The 19587-nt window shown below is 36.1% G+C and overlaps 1 protein-coding gene across 4 annotated transcripts in view; it reads left to right on the top strand.

Moving 5' to 3' along the window:
- ABCC13 (ATP binding cassette subfamily C member 13) overlaps positions 1 to 19587 on the top strand; it is a 93573-nt gene that overhangs the window by 71668 nt on the left and 2318 nt on the right. For 3 of the 4 annotated variants that reach the window (XM_077994442.1, XM_077994444.1, NM_001032930.1), the window contains 9 exon segments: positions 3336 to 3490; positions 6056 to 6211; positions 9922 to 10121; positions 10871 to 10997; positions 12359 to 12460; positions 15039 to 15182; positions 16469 to 16627; positions 18154 to 18320; positions 19361 to 19555. In XM_077994442.1, the coding sequence (XP_077850568.1) occupies positions 3336 to 3490; positions 6056 to 6211; positions 9922 to 10121; positions 10871 to 10997; positions 12359 to 12460; positions 15039 to 15182; positions 16469 to 16627; positions 18154 to 18320; positions 19361 to 19555 (1405 nt within the window). 4 annotated transcript variants of the gene reach the window in all.

Raw genomic sequence — 19587 nt, 5'->3', positions numbered from 1 at the left:
TTAATACTAGAGGCCCACTATGAATAATATAGAAGGCTAGCATTCAAACAAAACTGGAGAACTGAAGCTGAAAATGCTACATCCATATTTTATGACAATAATAAAGATCTTACCTCATTTTTTAAAAAAGAAATTGCCCTGAATAGTTTTTTCCCTGAGTCTCAGCGATTTGCTTCAAATTTCTAGGATACTTGGCACATCTCTAATGTATTGTGTTTTATGTCTCACTATTGGGAACTTCCTTTCTCCGATCCAATATGTAAAATATAGGCACCTTATTTTCAAAGTGTGATGATTAAGGAGCACACTGCTGCTTCCAGTTTAAGAGGGCTAAGTGGTTCATTTACTTTCCTTACCTCCCTAAATTCCACTGAAAGGACAGTGTATAAATATAAAAGGAAAGGTGTTAGGAGACTTCAGAGTAATACATTTCTACATACGGGAATATACCGACAGAAAATGAAGGGTAGAAGAAAACCTGTAGCCAGGAACAGATACTGGAGAAGTTGGAATAGAAGAGGGAGATGTTCAGTTGAGCCATGGAAAAACACTGAACTTATGTTCACAGGTACAGAGAGAAGAATTGAGTTTCATGGAAGTAATCAATGTAATTCATTAGAACATTGTTCTGATGGCTCATCAGCCTCTTTTAGAAAAACACTGCCACCACCACCAATGTATACAGCCACTGTGATAGAAACAGTCAATGGAAACTAGAAAACTGATGTTTAAAGAGGAAATGAGGATTTCTAGCATGTGTGACATACGTAGAAGAAAGCCTCCTTATTGTGGCTTTTGGAGAAGCCTCAGCCAACGTGCCTTGCATCCCAGTATGAAGGCTTTCAGGGTCGTACCTTCCCACTTAAACAGAACTTGAAGCAAACTCTTCCACTCAGGGGAGAGAAATATTGGGGGAAATTAATGTATGCAACGGCAGAAGAAAGCCACATCAGGTACCTATATTAATTAACCACGTCTTTGTTTCGTAGTTTTAAACTGATAATGTCCATCCAGGGCATACATTTCACTCAAACCAACAGCATCAATAAAAGTCAACAAACACAGCAGTCAGGCTCAGAAGTAAAACAATAATATTTGGAATACAATTAGACTTTCAAAATGTCTAATTACTGCTTTCAGAGATTCAAAATATTGCATCCATAAAGTAAACATAGAATGTGCTAAACTAAGTTCATCCTGAGAACAAGAAAGCTCTTGAAAAATTTAAAGAATTTTAAAAGTTTGTACCAATGTAAGATAAATTGGAAGAAATTATCCCAAATGTACAACGTTATAAACAGAGATGGAAAATGATAGATAATAAAAAATTACAGGTACAGTTCAAGAAGTTTAACATGTATATAGAAAGAGCTTCAGTAAATGGGGGGAAAATACTAAGTACATAATATTTTTAAAACATACTTCCTGTCCGGGCACGGTGGTTCACGCCTGTAATCCCAGCACTTTGGGAGGGCGAGGTGGGTGGATCACGAGGTCAGGAGATCGAGACCATCCGGGCTAACAGGTGAAACCCGGTCTCTACTAAACAAAATACAAAAATTAGCCGGGCGTGGTGACTCAGGCCTGTAGTCCCAGCTACTCGGGAGGCTGAGGCAGGAGAATGACGGGAACCCGGGAGGCGGAGCTTGCAGTGAGCCGAGATCGCGCCACTGCACTCCAGCCTGGGTGACGGAGCGAGACTCCGTCTCAAAAAAATAAAAGATAAATAATAATAATAATTAAAAAAAAAAAAAAAACTTCCCACACTGAAGAATAGAAATGCCTGTTCCAGCAACCACTCTAGTTTAGAGCAGGAAGACCGAGAGTCCCAAGGCAGCAGTTTGTGTTGCAGAGGGCAGGTGCTCAATACGAGTAAAGAAACAGTAGGATATTTGATCAGTTCGAGTGTATTCAGAAGAGACTTAGCTATTGAAGTGTTTGAGAAAAAATTAGCCCTAGTTACACAGAAAATTAAGCATACGGAAAAATAGTGACACAAGCTACATGTTTGGTGACCTTCATGAGCAATATGTGTTTATTGAATATTTGAGAAAAAATGGGTAATCTATTGGAAGGGAAATAGGGAAGTATGGGAGGAATGGAGGAAAATAATAGAAACCACTTAAGACTGAGAAAGCTAATAGCTATTTGAGATATTATTTAAAAATATAAGGAAATATAGCTAAATGAATGAAGGTGGTGAGAAGCAACTAGTTTTGTTTTGTTTTAAACATGATACCTGCAAAGGAACAAGGATCATATTGGCAACACACTTTTATTAGCAGTTTTGTATATTAGAGTGCAATGGAGCAGCTGCGTGTCTGTTAAGACTCAAGAGTAAACCGGCTTAAGTAACATGGAAGTGTATTGACAACCAAAGGTAAAATGCCCAGGCATAGATTTTTAAACACACTTGATCCAGAGGTTCAAATAAAATGTTCCCAACTCTCTTAATTTTGCAGACCTACTTATTTTTTTTCCTGGTTGGTTTTGTTCCTAGGCTTCACATATTAGTGGAAATGTATCTTTCAAAGAACTTTCTTCTGTTTCTATGTGTGCTAATAACTGTTTTTCAGCTTCTTCCACTAAAGCTACAAGTTTATCTGATAAGTAGCTAATGCAAGAACAACTCTCCCATCAACCACATCTTAGGAGCTTAACACACCAAAAGAATTATATCCCTCACTCATTTTATGTGTCCACTGTGGGTCAGGAAAGGAACTCTGCTTATCCTAGGGACTCCAGCTGAGGAAACGAGCCAAGCTCCATTTTAAATGCTGGCGGGCACTGTGCAAAGGGAATAGGACAGACACCAGCAATTAAATGTTCTAACTTGGAAGTGTCGTATACCATTTCTCTTATAATTCGTAGTTCAGAACTATTCATTTGGGTCTATCAACCAAAAGGGGGCCAGAAAGTTCATCTCTACCATGTACCAAGAAGCTGGGAGAATGGAAATATTTGCCTACAAGCACTGGTAACTAACATTGTCCCACAGAACATCCTAAAGGTAATAGGTTGCTAAATTTCTGTGCATTAGATCGACCTTTTATTTTCTGTACGTTTCTGTGTGGAACCTATGACCCCAAGTGCGAGTGTTCTGCTGTATCAGCATGGCAAAACATCAGAAATGTGTATATATTTCACATACACCGTATATTATGTTTATATGTGTTTTAGTCTATAGTTACACATTTTAGGTGTAATATTTGGGTTTTCAGTTAAAATAAATATAAATATTTTTTATAATTAATCTTTTTACAGCAATCTTTTGAAAGTTAAAGCACAAATTTCCTCATATTTTTAATATAACTGTGATAACTATGTGTGTTTAGGTCTCTTTGTCTGCTCTGGAGCCTACGTAATCACTAGAGGATCCCTGGCTGCCTCTCGAACCATATATGTTCAACTGTTGAATAATGTACTGCACCTCCCCATCCAGTTTTTTGAAACAAATTCCACAGGCCAGATCATCAGTCGTTTCACTAAGGTAAGGAAAGACACACCTTATTAAATAGCATACAAAAAATGACCCATATTTAGTACCTTATTTTCTCACTTGTACAAAATATTATGTGTTTTATATAGATTTCATTGTTAAATATATTTGTAACTCTTAGGACATACATGACTGATGTACAACAGAGTCACATTTTGTACATATAATTAAAATAACACTTGAAAAATTACTTAAAGAATCCAAGAAACACATGTGCTTTGAGATCTACCACTCTAATTTTTACACACATCAAGTTTGAGAATCACTGCTTTAGGCTAAGAAGGGAAAGAAAATGTAAGTCGGCCAGGCACGGTGGCTCAGGCCTGTAATCCCAGCACTTTGGGAGGCTGAGACGGGCCGTTCACCTGAGGTTGGAAGTTCGAGACCAGCCTGACCAACATGGAGAAACCCTGTCTCTACTAAAAATACAAAATTAACTGGGAATGGTGGCACATGCCTGTAATCCCAGTCACTCAGGAGGCTGAGGCAGGAGAATCGCTTGAACCCAGGAGATGGAGGTTGTGGTGAGCCGAGATTGCACGATTGCATTCTAGCCTGGGCAACAAGAGCAAAACTCCATCTCAAAAAAATAATAATAGTGAAAAAATAAAAAATAAAATTAAAAAAAAAGAAAGAAAATGTAAGTCAATGTAGAGATATCCAGACTTTGAAAACATCCTGCCTTTAAGAAAACATAACATCACTTATGGTGAATGGGGAATGAATTGAGATTTTCAGAGTGTCTCTGTTTATCTGTAGGAGTTTTCTCATTGTGTCTACCATAAAATGCTTCTAATAGAACTGTCCAACAAAGATAAAATGCAAGCCACGTATGTGATTTTAAATTTCCTGGTAGCCATAATAAAGAAGTAAAATAAAACACAATAGAAATTAATTGTGATAATACATTTTATTTAACACAGTATATCCAAAACATGATTCCCAACTGTAATTAACATAAAATTATCGATTAAACTTTACACTTTTTTGTACAAGGTATTTTAAATCTGGTTTTTATCATGTGCTTATAGCATATCTCAATTTGCAATAGCCACATTCCCAGTGTTCAGTAGTCACATATTGCTAATGGTCCCTACATTAAGATGCGCAGGTCCATAACCTCAAAGTGCATTAACACATTTCTATGTATATGTAAAAACATGGGGGGTGTATGAAGGGAAGTGAAGATAAAACGTAAAAACATAAATGAAAGTACCTAACATCATAAATTTCTAATGGAATGTTAAATCTTGCTTAATCATACCAAGGGACATACTGTTGTTTGAAAAATTATAGAAGAGTTTGATGACCACCATTCTGTTTCTCCCAGAGGACATTTATGACTACAACCCTACTGATTTATTATTATTTTCATGTAGCAAAATTTCAAATGATTGAGTCTTAAGCAGATGAGAGTATGGGCAGGTAAATTCAAAATGGGAAATTCCATGTGAATATGATATTTTTAGACTGTTTGGTACATGAAATAACCAGGGAACTCCCAAAAGAGGATAGGATTAAAAAATTTCATCTCTGCTTTTTATATTAGTTTTGTCCTGAACTGAGTAGTTCATCTATTCAAGGTTCAGTGTCTTAGTATTCCCTGGAATCTCTCAGGTCATACCTTGTGCCACAAACAGATTAAGTTATATGCAACAAAGTGTAAAACAGGCTGGGCGCAGTGGCTTATGCCTGTAATCCCAACACTTTGGGAGGCCGAGGCAGGTAGATCACCTGAGGTCAGGAGTTCAAGACCAGCCTGGCCAACATAACGAAACCCTGTCTCTACTAAAAATATAAAAACTAGCTGGGCATGGTGGCTCATGCCTGTAATCCTAGCTACGTGGGAGGCTGAGGCACGAGAATTGCTCGAACCTGGGAGGCGGAGGTTTGCAGTGAGCCAAGATCGCACCACTATACTCCAGTTTGGGTGACACAGCGAGGCTTCGTCTCAAAAAAAAAAAAGTAAATCAATGCATGACCTTGCCATTGTCCTTCTCTCATTCCTATTGGCCACTCCGTCTTTCAGTTCATAATTTTATAAATGAAGATTATTTTGTTTTCCTGCTTCTTCTGATATGAGTAGGATCCAGTTATCCAGGAAGGCCACTGAACATGTTCGTAGTTGATAACAATGCCCCAGGAGTGACTTACAAATTTTGAGTCATAAACACTGGTAGCTCAATGCCCCAAATATTGGGATAAAAAAACTAGCTATTGAATTATGGACTGCTTTTGTTTTTGTTTTTGTTTTTTTGATCAAAGTCTGACTTTAGTTGTATAATTAATTGCCATGTAGTGGTCATCGGGAAATATAAACTGCTTGATGATAAGTATCTCGAAATTAGAACAGCCTTTTAATTGTTATAGTTGACTACAGGGGAATAATATATGGGGTCAGCAAAGATCATGTAGTTAGATTTATTTATGAAATCAATAGATTGTCATAGCTGGGTAAACATTTTTAATTTTGCCATTGAATAATATATTTCTTCTTTCTCTCATTTTAAACTGTAAAAAGTTAAAAATAAAGTGACCTAATGTCAAATTTTTCAGGACATATTTATAATTGATATGCGTTTGCATTACTATTTACGGCTGTGGGTGAATTGTACATTGGATGTTATCGGAACAATTTTGGTCATTGTGGGAGCTTTGCCCCTCTTCATTCTGGGGATTATTCCCTTAGTGTTCTTCTATTTCTCTATACAAGTAAGTGCATACATTTTTATTTGTATTAATAACTTATAAGTTCACAATCAAATATAGTTTCAGACCCACTCAAACCTCCTCTTTGTCCAGGTTCTCTAAGAAGCAGAGTCGAAGAAAGGAATAGATGTATTAGAGATTTACTGGGGGAAATGCCTGTAAAAGATAAAGGAGAGGGAGCAGAAGAAGGCTGGGCTGAGCAAGCCCTCAGACAGCGACTCAGGCTGAATTCCTGTGAGGGAGTAAAAGAAAGAAGATGGATTGGGTAACAAGGGTCTTGGACTACAGGACAGTTCTACAACAGGTTCGACAGGAAGTTCTCAATCACGGTTGCCTGTTGGAGGGTGTTATGTACACTTTCTGCCAGTACTCAGTCATTGGCTGGCCTCTACGCTAATACAGCAGTGGATCCATCAGTGCAGTTGCAGGGGCTGTCAGTCAGCTATGCTCCTGCAGCAGGAGAGCTGGGGCCTGCATTTTTATGCTCACCACAAAACCTGTATGTTGTAATTTTAGCAGAAAATTAATTTCCCTGCACATCCAAGAGAGACAGATACTGCCTTTTTGTCTTGTTTTTTTTTTTTTTTTCCAGACATCACCTGTCTCCTACAAACAAACAATTGCTGGAAAGCTAAATATGTCTGTCATGATTCTTACATGCTATCTTCATATTAAAATGTGATCATCCAATTTAAATTGCAAAATTATGTCACTGTAAGGCTGCAATGGTAAACAAAATTTCTTAGCATTTTTTTTCTTCAGCAATCAAACAAAGCAATTTTATTAAACAATGAAAAGAATCAATTAAAATGGATATCTTTATTATCTTTATTATTTTACAAGAAACCATGACAGCTTTTGGTTTAAAAAACATTTATAGCTTCATACAGAAATGACTCACATAAATTTCTCCACCTCGCTCCTACACTGTGATATAAAAGTTCTTTTCATATTCACAGATTTATACACCTTATTTCTGTTCCCATAATTTTTTTGACACTTATCTCAAGGTACTAGTCAAACACGCAAGAACTATAAATAGATGAATTTTTCAAATGTGTGATATCAAGAGATTATTATAAAAGATTTTAAACATCTTCTTTCTACATTGCCTTTATCAAAGTACATGTAATTTTTTATTACAGGCTTAATCCACAAATAAAGAGTGAAATTTAAAGATAGTTGCAGAAATAACTATTTCCCATTTCTTTTACTTATCCTGGCAATAAGGACTTCAATAAAAGAGGAAATTAGTTTAAGTAAACAGAAAAACAAAAGTAGATTGTAAGTGTAAATGGAGCTCAAACTGAATCCAAAATAACGAATGTATATTTTTCCACTCCATATTAGTTAATTATCCTCAAATATGTAATCTACTATGAAAATGTAATCCTTACATTTGTTGGAGATTTTAAATGAAGTATAAAATACAGAGAAAATTACCTATTATTTCTAAATTTTCAGTGAAATTTCTATATTAAAATATTTATTCCAAAGCATGATTTCTATATCCTGATAGTCAGCTTTAACTTATCAGTTATCATATACAAGGTAAAATCAATGCTGAAGCATATATTTTAAATGTAGAAATATCTGAGACTCTTTTCAAAAAGATTCTTAGAGTTTAATGCTTTTCAAAAACCCAAGTTTTAAAATTCATGTTAGAGTTTAGTCTGCTCAAGCCAGACTACAAATAATTTTCTCATTTCCATACCTATACTCCATTATTCTTCCTACCGTACATCTTTTCCCTGTTCTTTCTGTCTGTCCCGATCTTACTTGACATTGATGGCCTACGTCATTTTCCATTTTCTATGTGGCGCATTCTCTATCACAATAGTGCAAAAAGAACTGACTCCGTATCTACTATTCTAATATCTACTATTACGGGTTTATTACACTGCTGGCATATACTGATGGTAAAATAAATCCAGAATATATGAAAATGTAAGTGCTCTGAGTTCAGAGACTATGTTTTATATATATTGTAAAAATCTAGGAAAAAAAGCACTCATGTGGCAAATGAAATTTCATGTGTTGGTCTCCTGTCTGGTAAACTCTAACAGAGTTACCAGGAGTAAAAAGGAGTCTAGGAATCATGTCTCTTTAGGGGGAGTAATATAGGATGAGGTCTGAATTTGGATTCAGGAACTTGGAGTTCTAGTCATCTTCCTTACTCATCTGCCTGGGACATCATTTCCCTTTCTAGGCTCTATTTCTTTCCCCTGTGCAATAAAGGTTTGATTTAGATGTATGCTATGTGAAGTGTGGTTCCTGGACCCATGGGCCATAGCCCAGACCTATTGGATCAGAATCTCCCAAGGTAGGGTCCAGAAACCTGCCTTTCAACAAACACTTCAGGCAGGTGATTCTTACTAAACTATAAGGAGCATTGATCTAGATAAAATTTCTTAAACCAGATTTCCCAGAGAGTTGCATGAAAGAACTCCATGGATTCTATAATTCACTGAAAATTTATCAGAAGCTCCAAGTGTGTATGCATATTTACATTTGTCTAGGGAAAGCATTTTACCCTTATTTATCTACTCACATGGTCTGTGACCCCAATAACATATTCCCTAATCTAGGCAATCTCTTAAATCCCTTTACAGCCTCAGAATGCCATAGTCCTCTGTATTCTTCAGAGCACTTAGCACAGAGTAGAGTTCAGTTGTAGACCACCAGGCTGTATGTAACCTGAGATATGTTTTTGTTTCGCTTGCTCAGCATTTTTACCAAATGTAGACATTTTAAAACCAGGGATTTTACATAAAATTCCAGATTTAAAATTTTCCTGAAAATTGTGCAAGACCTCATAACTCTTGATTTTCATTTCCAGTTGGTAGCAATTTTCCGGGGCTGATTAATGATCCAATTAATTCAGGGCATGCTCCATCCAGCTTCCCACAGTCCTTCCTATCCTAATTGTCTTCAACTTCAAGCCAAGGGGAAGTAGACAACTTATAATTTGCTTTTTGTAAAAACAAAGTCTGCCTATACATATATATAACTTTTTGTAAAAACAAGGTCTCCCTATATATATATAACTTTTTGTAAAAACAAGGTCTCCCTATACACACACACACACACACACACACACACACACACACACATATATAAAACTTTTTGTAAAAACAAGGTCTCCCTACATTGCCCAGGCTGGTCTCAGACTCCCCGGCTCTAGCAACCCTCCTGTCTTGGCCTCCCAAAGTGTTAGCATTATAAGCATGGGCACCACACTCAGCCTCTCTCACAGTTCTGAAGTCTAAAATCAGTATATAGGCAGAGCTGATTCCTTCTGGAGGCTTTGAGGGAATATCTCTTTCATGCCCCTCTCCTAGCTTCTGCTGGCTGTCAACAGTCCTGATATTTTCGTTGGCTTCTAAACACATCACTTCAATCTCTGCCACTGGCAGACATGGTGTTTTCCCTGTGTCTATGTCTTCCTTTTTGTCTCTTATAAGGATACTCAACATTGGATTTAGGGTGCACTCTACATCCAGGGTGATGTCATCTTGAGATCCTTAACTATTACATGTGCAAAGATGCTATTTCTGAATAAGGTCACATTCACAGATACTGGGGGTTAGGACTTGTATCTGACTTTTGGGGGGTCACTCTTTAAATCACGACACAAAGGTCTTGTAGTTTTTCAACTATTAAAGCGATTTCTGCTACATCTTTCCGACTGCTTCTTTCTGTCTTCTGATTAGAGATACTATGTGGCAAGCTCTCGGCAAATCCGGAGGCTGACAGGAGCGTCCCGTTCTCCTGTCATTTCCCACTTCAGTGAGACTTTATCAGGAGTGTCCACCATCAGAGCATTTGGACATCAACAGAGGTTTATCCAGCAATACAAAGAGGTGGTGAATGAAAACTTGGTCTGTTTCTACAATAATGTAATTTCTAACCGGTAAGTCCCATCGATACTTAGCCTAAGATCAATCTCTTCTTAGACATCTTGCTCACTGACTTCTAAACAGAGGGTTTTGAAATGGCATTTCATTCAAGTTTTAGAAGTATGTATTAATAAGACAAATATTTTCCAGTATTTAATGTACATTTAAATTGAATTGTATCTATTTATATTCACATGAATGGTACATACAATTTAAATGAAAAAGGTGCTATTATAATTACTCATGACATAATTCTGCATGGTGTTTTATATTTTTAGAATATATTTTATTTGTATATCCTGTTACAAAACAGTGTATACAAATTTTATTAAAAATTTTTGAATTTGAAGTTATAATCTCACATAAAGGAGAAAAATGAAATATTAAATAGTGGTTGAGCACATTTCAATTTTTAGAGACTAATTTTATCATATTAAAAAGTATATACAACTGGAAGGGGAATTGATTTTCCAATAGGATTTTTAAAATGCAATATATCATTTTAACTGGTGTTATTTTGCTTTTAAATTCTGATCAAGTTTTAAAGCAAAGTTCTGCAAAAGTAAAATGCATTTTCATGCAGATGAATTCTTTAAGTTATCACGGATGATCCTATGTTTGATTGAATTCCAAGTAAGTGGGGGAGAAAAAAGAAAGCAGCTCTTGCTGTTTACGTCTTGATTTCCCAGAGGAGACAGTTAGTACTAAATGCACCAAAACTTTTCCATCTCAGTTACTCAGGAATATATTCCATTTATCACAGGTGGCTGTCTGTTAGACTTGAATTTCTTGGCAACTTAATGGTGCTTTTTGCTGCACTGCTTGCTGTGTTGGCTGGCAATTCTATAGATTCAGCAACAGTTGGTTTGTCCATATCCTATGCCCTAAATGTAAGTAATAATGACTTTTGTGGTATATGGTATGTTTATAATCCAATTAATTAAACACTCTTCTTCTTTGCTTGTCTGAATTATATATTATATTAACTAAGTAATGAGAGACAAATCTGGATTGCTCTGGAGGCTCATTTCCTTCTCTATCTTGCTAGTCGCAGGAAGCTAGCTCAGCAATTCTAAGTTAACGTATAGGAAGAACAGGCTGATACTCAAGGCTGAGTGCTAAAGGACCAGGAAATCCTGATGTTCCATAGTTACTCAGAAGTTTCCTGCTCTCCTGTCCTGGTGGATTTATAGAGTATTACAAGGGTAAGGTCCCTCTCCAACACAGCTGGTGTATCTCATTTGCTCAGTCTAAGCAAGAAGATAATGCAAGCTCTAGGGAGAATATATGAGCTGTTTCTCTTTGGCTTGTAAGTTTTTCCCTAATAAACCCTATTTGATATTACACTGCAATGCACTAGTGGTAGGATGCATGCTCCCTTTGTAAAATAACAAATGCTCTAAACTGCTTCCACATTATGGAGAAGATAAGTCTAGGTGATTGTGTTATATACTCTTGGTCCCATATCCAAAAACCTTGAGCCAGTTGCATTTCAGAATTCAGAATTTAGGCTGCTAGAAAGGAAATATGTACATAGCCATATCCAGGGCCTGGTTCAGAAGCCCGTAATCAAACACTACTGCATATGCCCACGAACTGGATTAAGAAAACGCTTTGAAGAGCCCCACATCAGTTCAGGCCAGGTGAGGTATCAAATGGGCTGGCACCAAACTCAAGAAAAAAACTGGATTGGACAAGTTTTTTGACTTTTAGAATTCTGTTCAAAGTTATACCCTTAGAGAACCTATATTTGGGAATAGAGTGGGAAGAAAATATAGATTTTTTTTTTTCTTTTTAAGGGGAGCAGGAATAGTTAGAAATCTAGGAGAATCTGCCTTCTGATGGAAGGTAGTGAAGAATGCCAAAGTGTTTGCACACTGGTTTTTTTTGTCATTTAGGATGCACATTTTTTTGAGGCATATCCCATCAATCTTACATCATTCCTTATACCCACTATGCACTTCTTGCATATATGCTGAATTATGGTCTATCTTATCCCAAGTAATTCCATTATTTATGATATTAATGAGTTTAATATCCTTAAGCATAAATATGCATATGAAGAAATATGCTTATTTCTAGAGCTGCTAAATAATCAAAAGAAATAAAGTATATGAGATAATATGTGACAAGTTCTTGGCAGATTCAAGAAATGAAAAGTAAAACTTTAGAAAAAATAAAGTATTATTTATGTTACAAAAAAACTAAAGAACATGCATTAAGCTCTTGTTTGCTCCACCATACCCCCTAGATAACTCATTCTCTGAATTTTTGGGTAAAGAAAGCATGTGAAATTGAAACCAATGCAGTTGCTGTTGAAAGAGTTTGTGAATATGAAAATATGGATAAAGAGGTAAGCACACCTCCTGTAATCCCAGTACTTTGGGAATCGTGGGAGGATCACTTAAGTTCAAGAGTTCAAGACTAGCCTTGTCAACATAGTGAGATTCGGTTTCTCAAAAAAAAAAAAAAAGTAAACTGGGTATGGTGGCTTATGCCTTTAGTTCAAGCTACCTGGGAGGGTGAGGTGGGAGAATCCCTTCTGCTTGGGAGTTCAAGGTTGCAGTGAGCTGTGATCATACCACTGCACTCTAGCCTGAGTGATAGAGCAAGATCCTGTCTAATAAAAAAAAAAAAAAAGTATGAGGAAAAAAAGAGGTAAGCACTACTAAATAATCAATAAATGGATTGGCTGCAGGAGTAAGACATTGTAATGTACTATAAATTGACATTAAAAACAAATGTTAAGCAAACCTGCATTTCCAAATTCATGTGATATTCAGTGTCTCAATGAAATTAAAACCAAAATTGTTATAAAGTGGCCTATTATTCTATATATCACTAAAATGGAAATAAAAATACTTCTAATTAAATTAGGATACACCCTAAATTGTAAGATATATCCCTACTTCAATGAGTTATAAAAATACAAGAGCATATCCTGTTTCTAAAAGGCACAGTGATTTGTCCTCTACTGATGTGTAGTGTAAAATATGCAACTTGCAATTATAACTTTGTGGAGATTTTACAGTGAGAAAAGTGTCTTAATATACTCGACTCATAATTATTTAGATTCTGCACAATTTCTAAATGAATTACATTTTATTGCTTATACCTTCTGTTCTGTTTACCCATCATTAGTATCTCCGTGAATGGGAAGGGAGAGGAGAATAAATGAGTCTATTTTGTTCCCTCTAATTAACTGTAATTTGGGAGGGTGAAGAGTTATTTCAACTAGTGACAGAGTATAATATTTAGGTTTCTAAAATATTTTACTCATCTGGATTGCTTCTGCTTCCAACTTCTACTAATTAACAGGGCAGATGACAAAGATGACTTGGATTTCTGTTCCTTCCTCAATCCACCTAGGAAGCTATCTTTCTTTTTTATCTTGTAACTCTTCCTCTTTCGCTCATGAATCTGAGGAACAGGTACCTCCTCCAAAGAAAAATCTAACATTTCCCATTGCATTTTTGGTAATATCTTTTCCTGTTTTCTCTCAGATCTTACTCCATTAACCACCTCTTCTAATTCCCACTCCCCTGCAGTTCCTCTCAGCCTGTAACTATGCCAAAATATTTTCTGCATTCTCCAACTCCTACCTGAAGTTTGAATTTTTCTCTGGATTTTTCCCAAGGTCTTGTCTTTCCTTCTCAAAGAAATTTCATGAAAAATTAGTCTACCTTCACAATCTTCAGTTACCAATATTCAACTTGTTTAGTCTGTCATCTCATGGCTAAAATCAAATATTATTTTTCTATATTTTCTAAATTTTTGCTCATGATATATATTTCTTTCACATTAGAAAAAGATGATAAAAATATGTGTGTACACACATTTAAACAAACAAACAAAAACCTTTATGTAATTCGATGCAAGTTGTGACAAATACTGCTATAAAAACTCTTGACATGGAAGGATGAATGTGTTCAAATAACCTTATTCAACCCTCTACACCTGTTTCTCTGCTTTCCGTTACAGAAAAGTTCTTTTGCATAGTTGCCTGTACTTGCTTTTCTATTTCCTTTTCTCTGATTCATTTTTGGACCCTCTCCAAACACGCTTTTGATCCCACTATTCCACTGAATCTTCCCTCATGAAGATCACAACTGGTTCTTTGTCAGTCCTCACCTACCTGACCTATCATTTGATGTTAGCCATCACTCCCTCTCCCACGAAGCACTTTACCTCACTGTCCAGGCATCACGCAGTCTTGTGTGTTCTTTTACCTTGTGCTTCCTCCAGTATTCCACACAGGCCCCTGTCTTAGGTCTTGGGCACAACTAATTAGTTCCAAATAGTTATTAAACCCTTTGCCTAGAATTTTCTTCCATTGGTATACACCTAGCGTTTTCTCTGACCATAGTCAACAAAGCCTTTCCTAACTACCCTGCTTTAAATGACACCTCCTCCTTCTCCCAACCCTGGCTGTTTCTTGTCTTATAAAGCTTTATTATCATCCAACATGCTGTATATGTTATATGGTTCTTTTTGTCTCTCCCCACTACACCCCATAAGGGAAATAATTTTTATCTGTTTTTCTCACTGCGGAACCTCCAGCAACTAAAATAGTGACTGACACAGCAAACCTTCGAGGAATGAATGAATGACAAGCTGTCCTTATCTCAGCTAAAATTTCAAGTTATCTTCAGGCCCTTAAAAGGATTTTAGAAAATTTTTTTCTTAATAACTGATGGGAGATGAGAAGTCCTGTTACCTCAAAATATTTATTTCTAATATTTTCTTATAACTAGATAAGTTTCATGTTGGTAACGTTTAAAACTATTTTCAGAAAATCATAATATCCACAAATATCTTTCATCATTTGTATTTATTTTTTGTTACATGCATAAGAATTATTTTGGAGGGAGGGATTTTTAAATTATAATTGTTGTTTAAAGTATTTATTTTTTGTTTGTTTTTGTTTTAAGGCACCTTGGATAATGTCTAGAAGACCCCCATTACAATGGCCCAATAAAGGTGTAGTGGAATTTATTAATTATCAGGCTCGATACCGAGATGAGCTTGGTTTAGCATTGCAAGATATCACTTTCCAGACTCATGGGGAAGAGAAGGTATCATATATATTTCATATGTTTTAGTTTCCCTTTTATCTGAATGCATTCATTGTTGAGTATAATACGATGTTGAATATAAGGTAGTCTTTTGTTACACAAAAGTAATAAAGACATGTGGTTGGTGTGTACTGAATATATTTTCCCTCTATAAAAAATACATTTCTTAATTAAATTGCTCATATACTACTGTGAAACATAATTTTTGTGTACTTTGTTTTTACTTCCTCTATAAAATGAATTGCAACAATAAGTAAATCGTTACCCCAAACACAATAAATCCATATATTTAACTATTTGTATACTTAAAGACATCATGTTTTCCAAAACCATTAGAGAGATGGGAAAATGTTTGAAATGCACTTTAGTTAACACAAACAACTTACAAAACTATCGATAGTATATGATATTAGTTTTATTTTTTATAAAAGCAACCGGACACATTAGCAAAAATATTTTTGGAGCAGAAATATTTTTGGAACAGAAGCAATCATTCTGAAATTTTCATTACCCCAATGACTTCAACAGATTTCTGTTTTTTCTGATTTATTTTGTTAGACTTAAGATTTTATATTAGGGCAAACGAACCACTTTAATATTCTATCTGCCTAACGTTCCTATTAATACCAAGATGCAAATCAGCAACCAGAAGATATTGTTCTTTTAGTTCTCATGGTCATAGGGAAATATTTAATCACTGGGATGTTTATGACAAGATAATTATTTTGGCCAGGAGTCAAAATCCTTAAACACTATTTTTGGCTTCCTGTAATAGTTTTAATGCAGAGTTGCTTTGATACACCAGGGAAATTTACAGACATTCCTTTGAATTTTCTAGTCTATCTGGCAAAAGATTCCAGTGCCCTATTTGTTTCTTTGCTTGTTTGTTTCAATGAAGGGAAGAGAGAGAAAATCTGTTTTCTGAAAATCTCAATAAAACCACTCATTATCATTGTTTCTTTTGCCCTAAACTTTAATGGGTAGTTTAGGGGTGGTTCAGGAATGACCTGGTTTTCCTGGGTCTGCTGGGGATCTTTGGTGAGGAGGTAACTAATTTATTCAAAACTAAAGGAAAAACATAGATTAGTCAGAGCCTTTCCAGCAAGTAAAGATTATTTGGATAAAAACTGGTCCTTACAGGTCACCTGACATCTTCCATGCCCATTAAGGTTAGTCTTGTTGACAAAAATTGGATCCCACTGACCTGATACCTGAATACATTTGTTGCCAGTGCAAAGGGCCTTGTTTCCTTACAAAAAGTAGAGTTTATGATTATTTCATTACAGATTGGAATTGTGGGAAGGACTGGAGCAGGCAAATCCACACTATCAAATTGCTTATTTAGAATTGTGGAGAGAGCAGGAGGCAAAATTATTATTGACGGAATCGATATATCAACTATTGGACTTCATGACCTTCGTGGCAAACTTAATATTATTCCACAGGTAAAGCCTATGTTGCCAGTAATCTTTCTTAACCCACTCCAAGAAAATCTGTTTTCTTTCTTTTTAAAAATCTGTTCCTTCCAAGTCTATAAATTCATTGTCCGAAGCCATATCATTTTAAATGGAATATATGAAAAACTGCTATGTAATTGAATCCTCTTTGAATACCCTTATCATAAAGCATTCCTAAGAGCGTTTATCTATTTGAAAAACCAGTACATCTTTTTTATACAATTCCTTCATAATAGTAAGTACAAATAAAATTCAAATAAATAGATCAGACTGAAACACACTGATTTTTTTTGAAAAAACAATTACTGAAGTTTTTGCTTAGTTGTTAGTTTGAATGTAGAATTTTGACTCTTTTTCACTTGAAGTTTAGAAACATTAAAAAAAAACAGTAATTCAGTTAGATCTCTTTTCTCAAGTTCTTTGATTTTTCCATCTGTGGAATCAAGGAACTTGATCATTAAGAGGCATGCAAACTAGCTTAAAAGTATGCCTCTTAAGTCAAGGATGAAATACTCAGCTGAAACTGGGTGCAGTGGCTCATGCCTGTAATCCCAGAACTTTGGGAAGCCGAGGTGGGTGGATCACCTGAGGTCAGGAGTTTGAGACCAGCCTGGCCAACATGGTGAAACCCCGTCTCAACTAAAAGTACATAAATTATCCGGCCATGGTGGTGCACACCTGTAATCCCAGGCACTCAGGAGGCTGAGACAGGAGAATTGCTTGAACCTGGGAGGCGGAGGTTTCAGTGAGCCAAGATTGTGCCACTGCACTTCATCCTGGGCAACAGAGCCAGAGTCCGTCTCAAAAAAAAAAAAAAAAAAAAAAAGAAAAAAAAATCATTGTACTGTCTTCTAAAAATATATTAAAATGTCATATTGTTTAGACATATACTTGTATTCATGCATTTACCTCAAAACAAATTTGAGTAAAATCTGGAATTCTGGAAGGGAAAAAAATTAGTGGAAAAAAAGAGCCATCAGTCGTTCCTCTCTTATAGATAGAGTAAAATATGGTTTCACTAGGCATCTTGGTATAGAATAAAGAAAACGAACTTAATCTTCTTTGAATTCTCTTCAACCACCAACTTACCTTCGTGTGGTGTGGACAAGAACTCTTTGGAACTTCCAGCTCACTCTCTGTAAAATAAGAATACTAACTCCTATCTTTCTGAGTTGGTATACTGATTGATAATATTATATACATACTACATTTCATATTTATTGTATGTTATATCCTTGACTACATGGCAGTAATTATCATCATTATTTTGGTGCTTGTTATTATTTTCAATAATAGGAATAGGAGAAAGAAAATCAGGAGACTTATGATGACTTAATATGAATTATAGTTTATTTTGACTCTCTTCTGTTTTTGTTTTAAATATCAAATGAATTTGATGACTATAGTAGGTCTGATCATTTTGCTTTCTCCTGCTTTGTTTTCTGAGTCTGATTTTTAGCAATGTATTTATGCCTCATGACAGTAAGATTATGCGGGACTATTTTCTGCTCTAGCACCCGGTTTTATTTTCTGGAACCCTTCAAATGAACCTGGATCCCCTAAACAAATATTCTGATAGCAAGCTGTGGGAAGCGCTGGAATTGTGTCACTTAAAAGAGTTTGTGCAGTCCCTTCCTGAGAAGCTGCGGCATGAGATTTCAGAGGGTGGCGAGAACCTCAGGTAAGCTGCTAAGAGCAGAGCTTGTCCAAGTTATTCATTCCAAGCTCTTTAGAAACTTGAACCGGCATTGAAGAGAAATATAGCTGCTGAGCCACCAGGGCCTGTTTAAAGTGCACCATGGCCGATTCCCTCTAGGGAAGAGAAGGAAAAAGTACATTGGTAGCTGCAGCCTGGGAAACCACTGGCTGAGAGAAAGGAAAGAAAAAATAAAGAACAATGCCCTATGAAAAGTCACTATTTAATTCAATCTTCTTTTGTCAAGACTGCTACTCTGAGAGCCTCGTTCCTAAAAAAATGTTGTAAGGGGCTACTTTGTCTTCACTGTTGTTTGTTGCCTTAAGACAGCCCCCTTCATATGACCAGAGACCCAAGGAAAGTGAGCTAGATCCCTGTAATGGCCTGCATGGCAGGACTCCCATCACCCCTTCTTTGATCACTTTCCCCCTACCCCTCTGTGTTTCTGCGACATTGGTCTCCATGCTGTGTCATGAGTTTGCCAGGCCAATTCACGCCTACCACAGGGATTTTACATCTGCTGTTTCCTTTATCTGGAACAAGTTTTTACTGGAAATCTGCATGCCTCACTCTCCATGTCCTTCAGTTCCTGTCTTAAAACTTCTCCTGAGGATTTCTTTGGCAAGCCCATCTAAAATGCCCACCCCACACCCACACTTTATATCCCACTTCTGTGTGTTTGAATTCTTCTTAACACTTATTATATAGATACTATCCATGAAATTACTACATATAATGTTGCACCGTACTCATATACCCCTCCTACTATGCTTTTTACTCAATTATCTTGCTTATTGCTTTCTGTGTCCCCATGAGAACGTATCTGCTACACAGAGATTTTTGTCTGTTTTGCTCATTGGTCTAAAGTCTGGCACTCCCTCAATAAATATTTCTTGAATAAAAGAACAAATGAAGTTGTGGGTGAAAGAAAGAATGAATAGTAGTACCATCAGAATTTTAAAACATGAAATGTGTTACCATAAAGTCCATTGTTGAAATTATTATTATTATTATTATTTTAACAGCATGGGACAACGGCAGCTGGTCTGTCTTGCTCGTGCTTTGCTTCGAAAAACAAAAATTCTCATCTTGGATGAAGCAACGGCCTCCATCGACTTTGAGACGGACAAGTTGGTGCAGACTACAATCAGGAAGGAGTTTTCTGATTGCACCATCCTGACCATTGCTCACAGACTGCAGTCTATCATTGATTCAGACAGGTGTGCTTGCTTTCTTTTCAGAAACAAAACCA

The sequence above is a fragment of the Macaca mulatta genome, chromosome 3 (assembly GCF_049350105.2).
Source record: "Macaca mulatta isolate MMU2019108-1 chromosome 3, T2T-MMU8v2.0, whole genome shotgun sequence".
NCBI classification, from domain to species: Eukaryota; Metazoa; Chordata; class Mammalia; order Primates; family Cercopithecidae; genus Macaca; species Macaca mulatta.
This window is presented reverse-complemented; position numbering and strand designations above follow the sequence as displayed.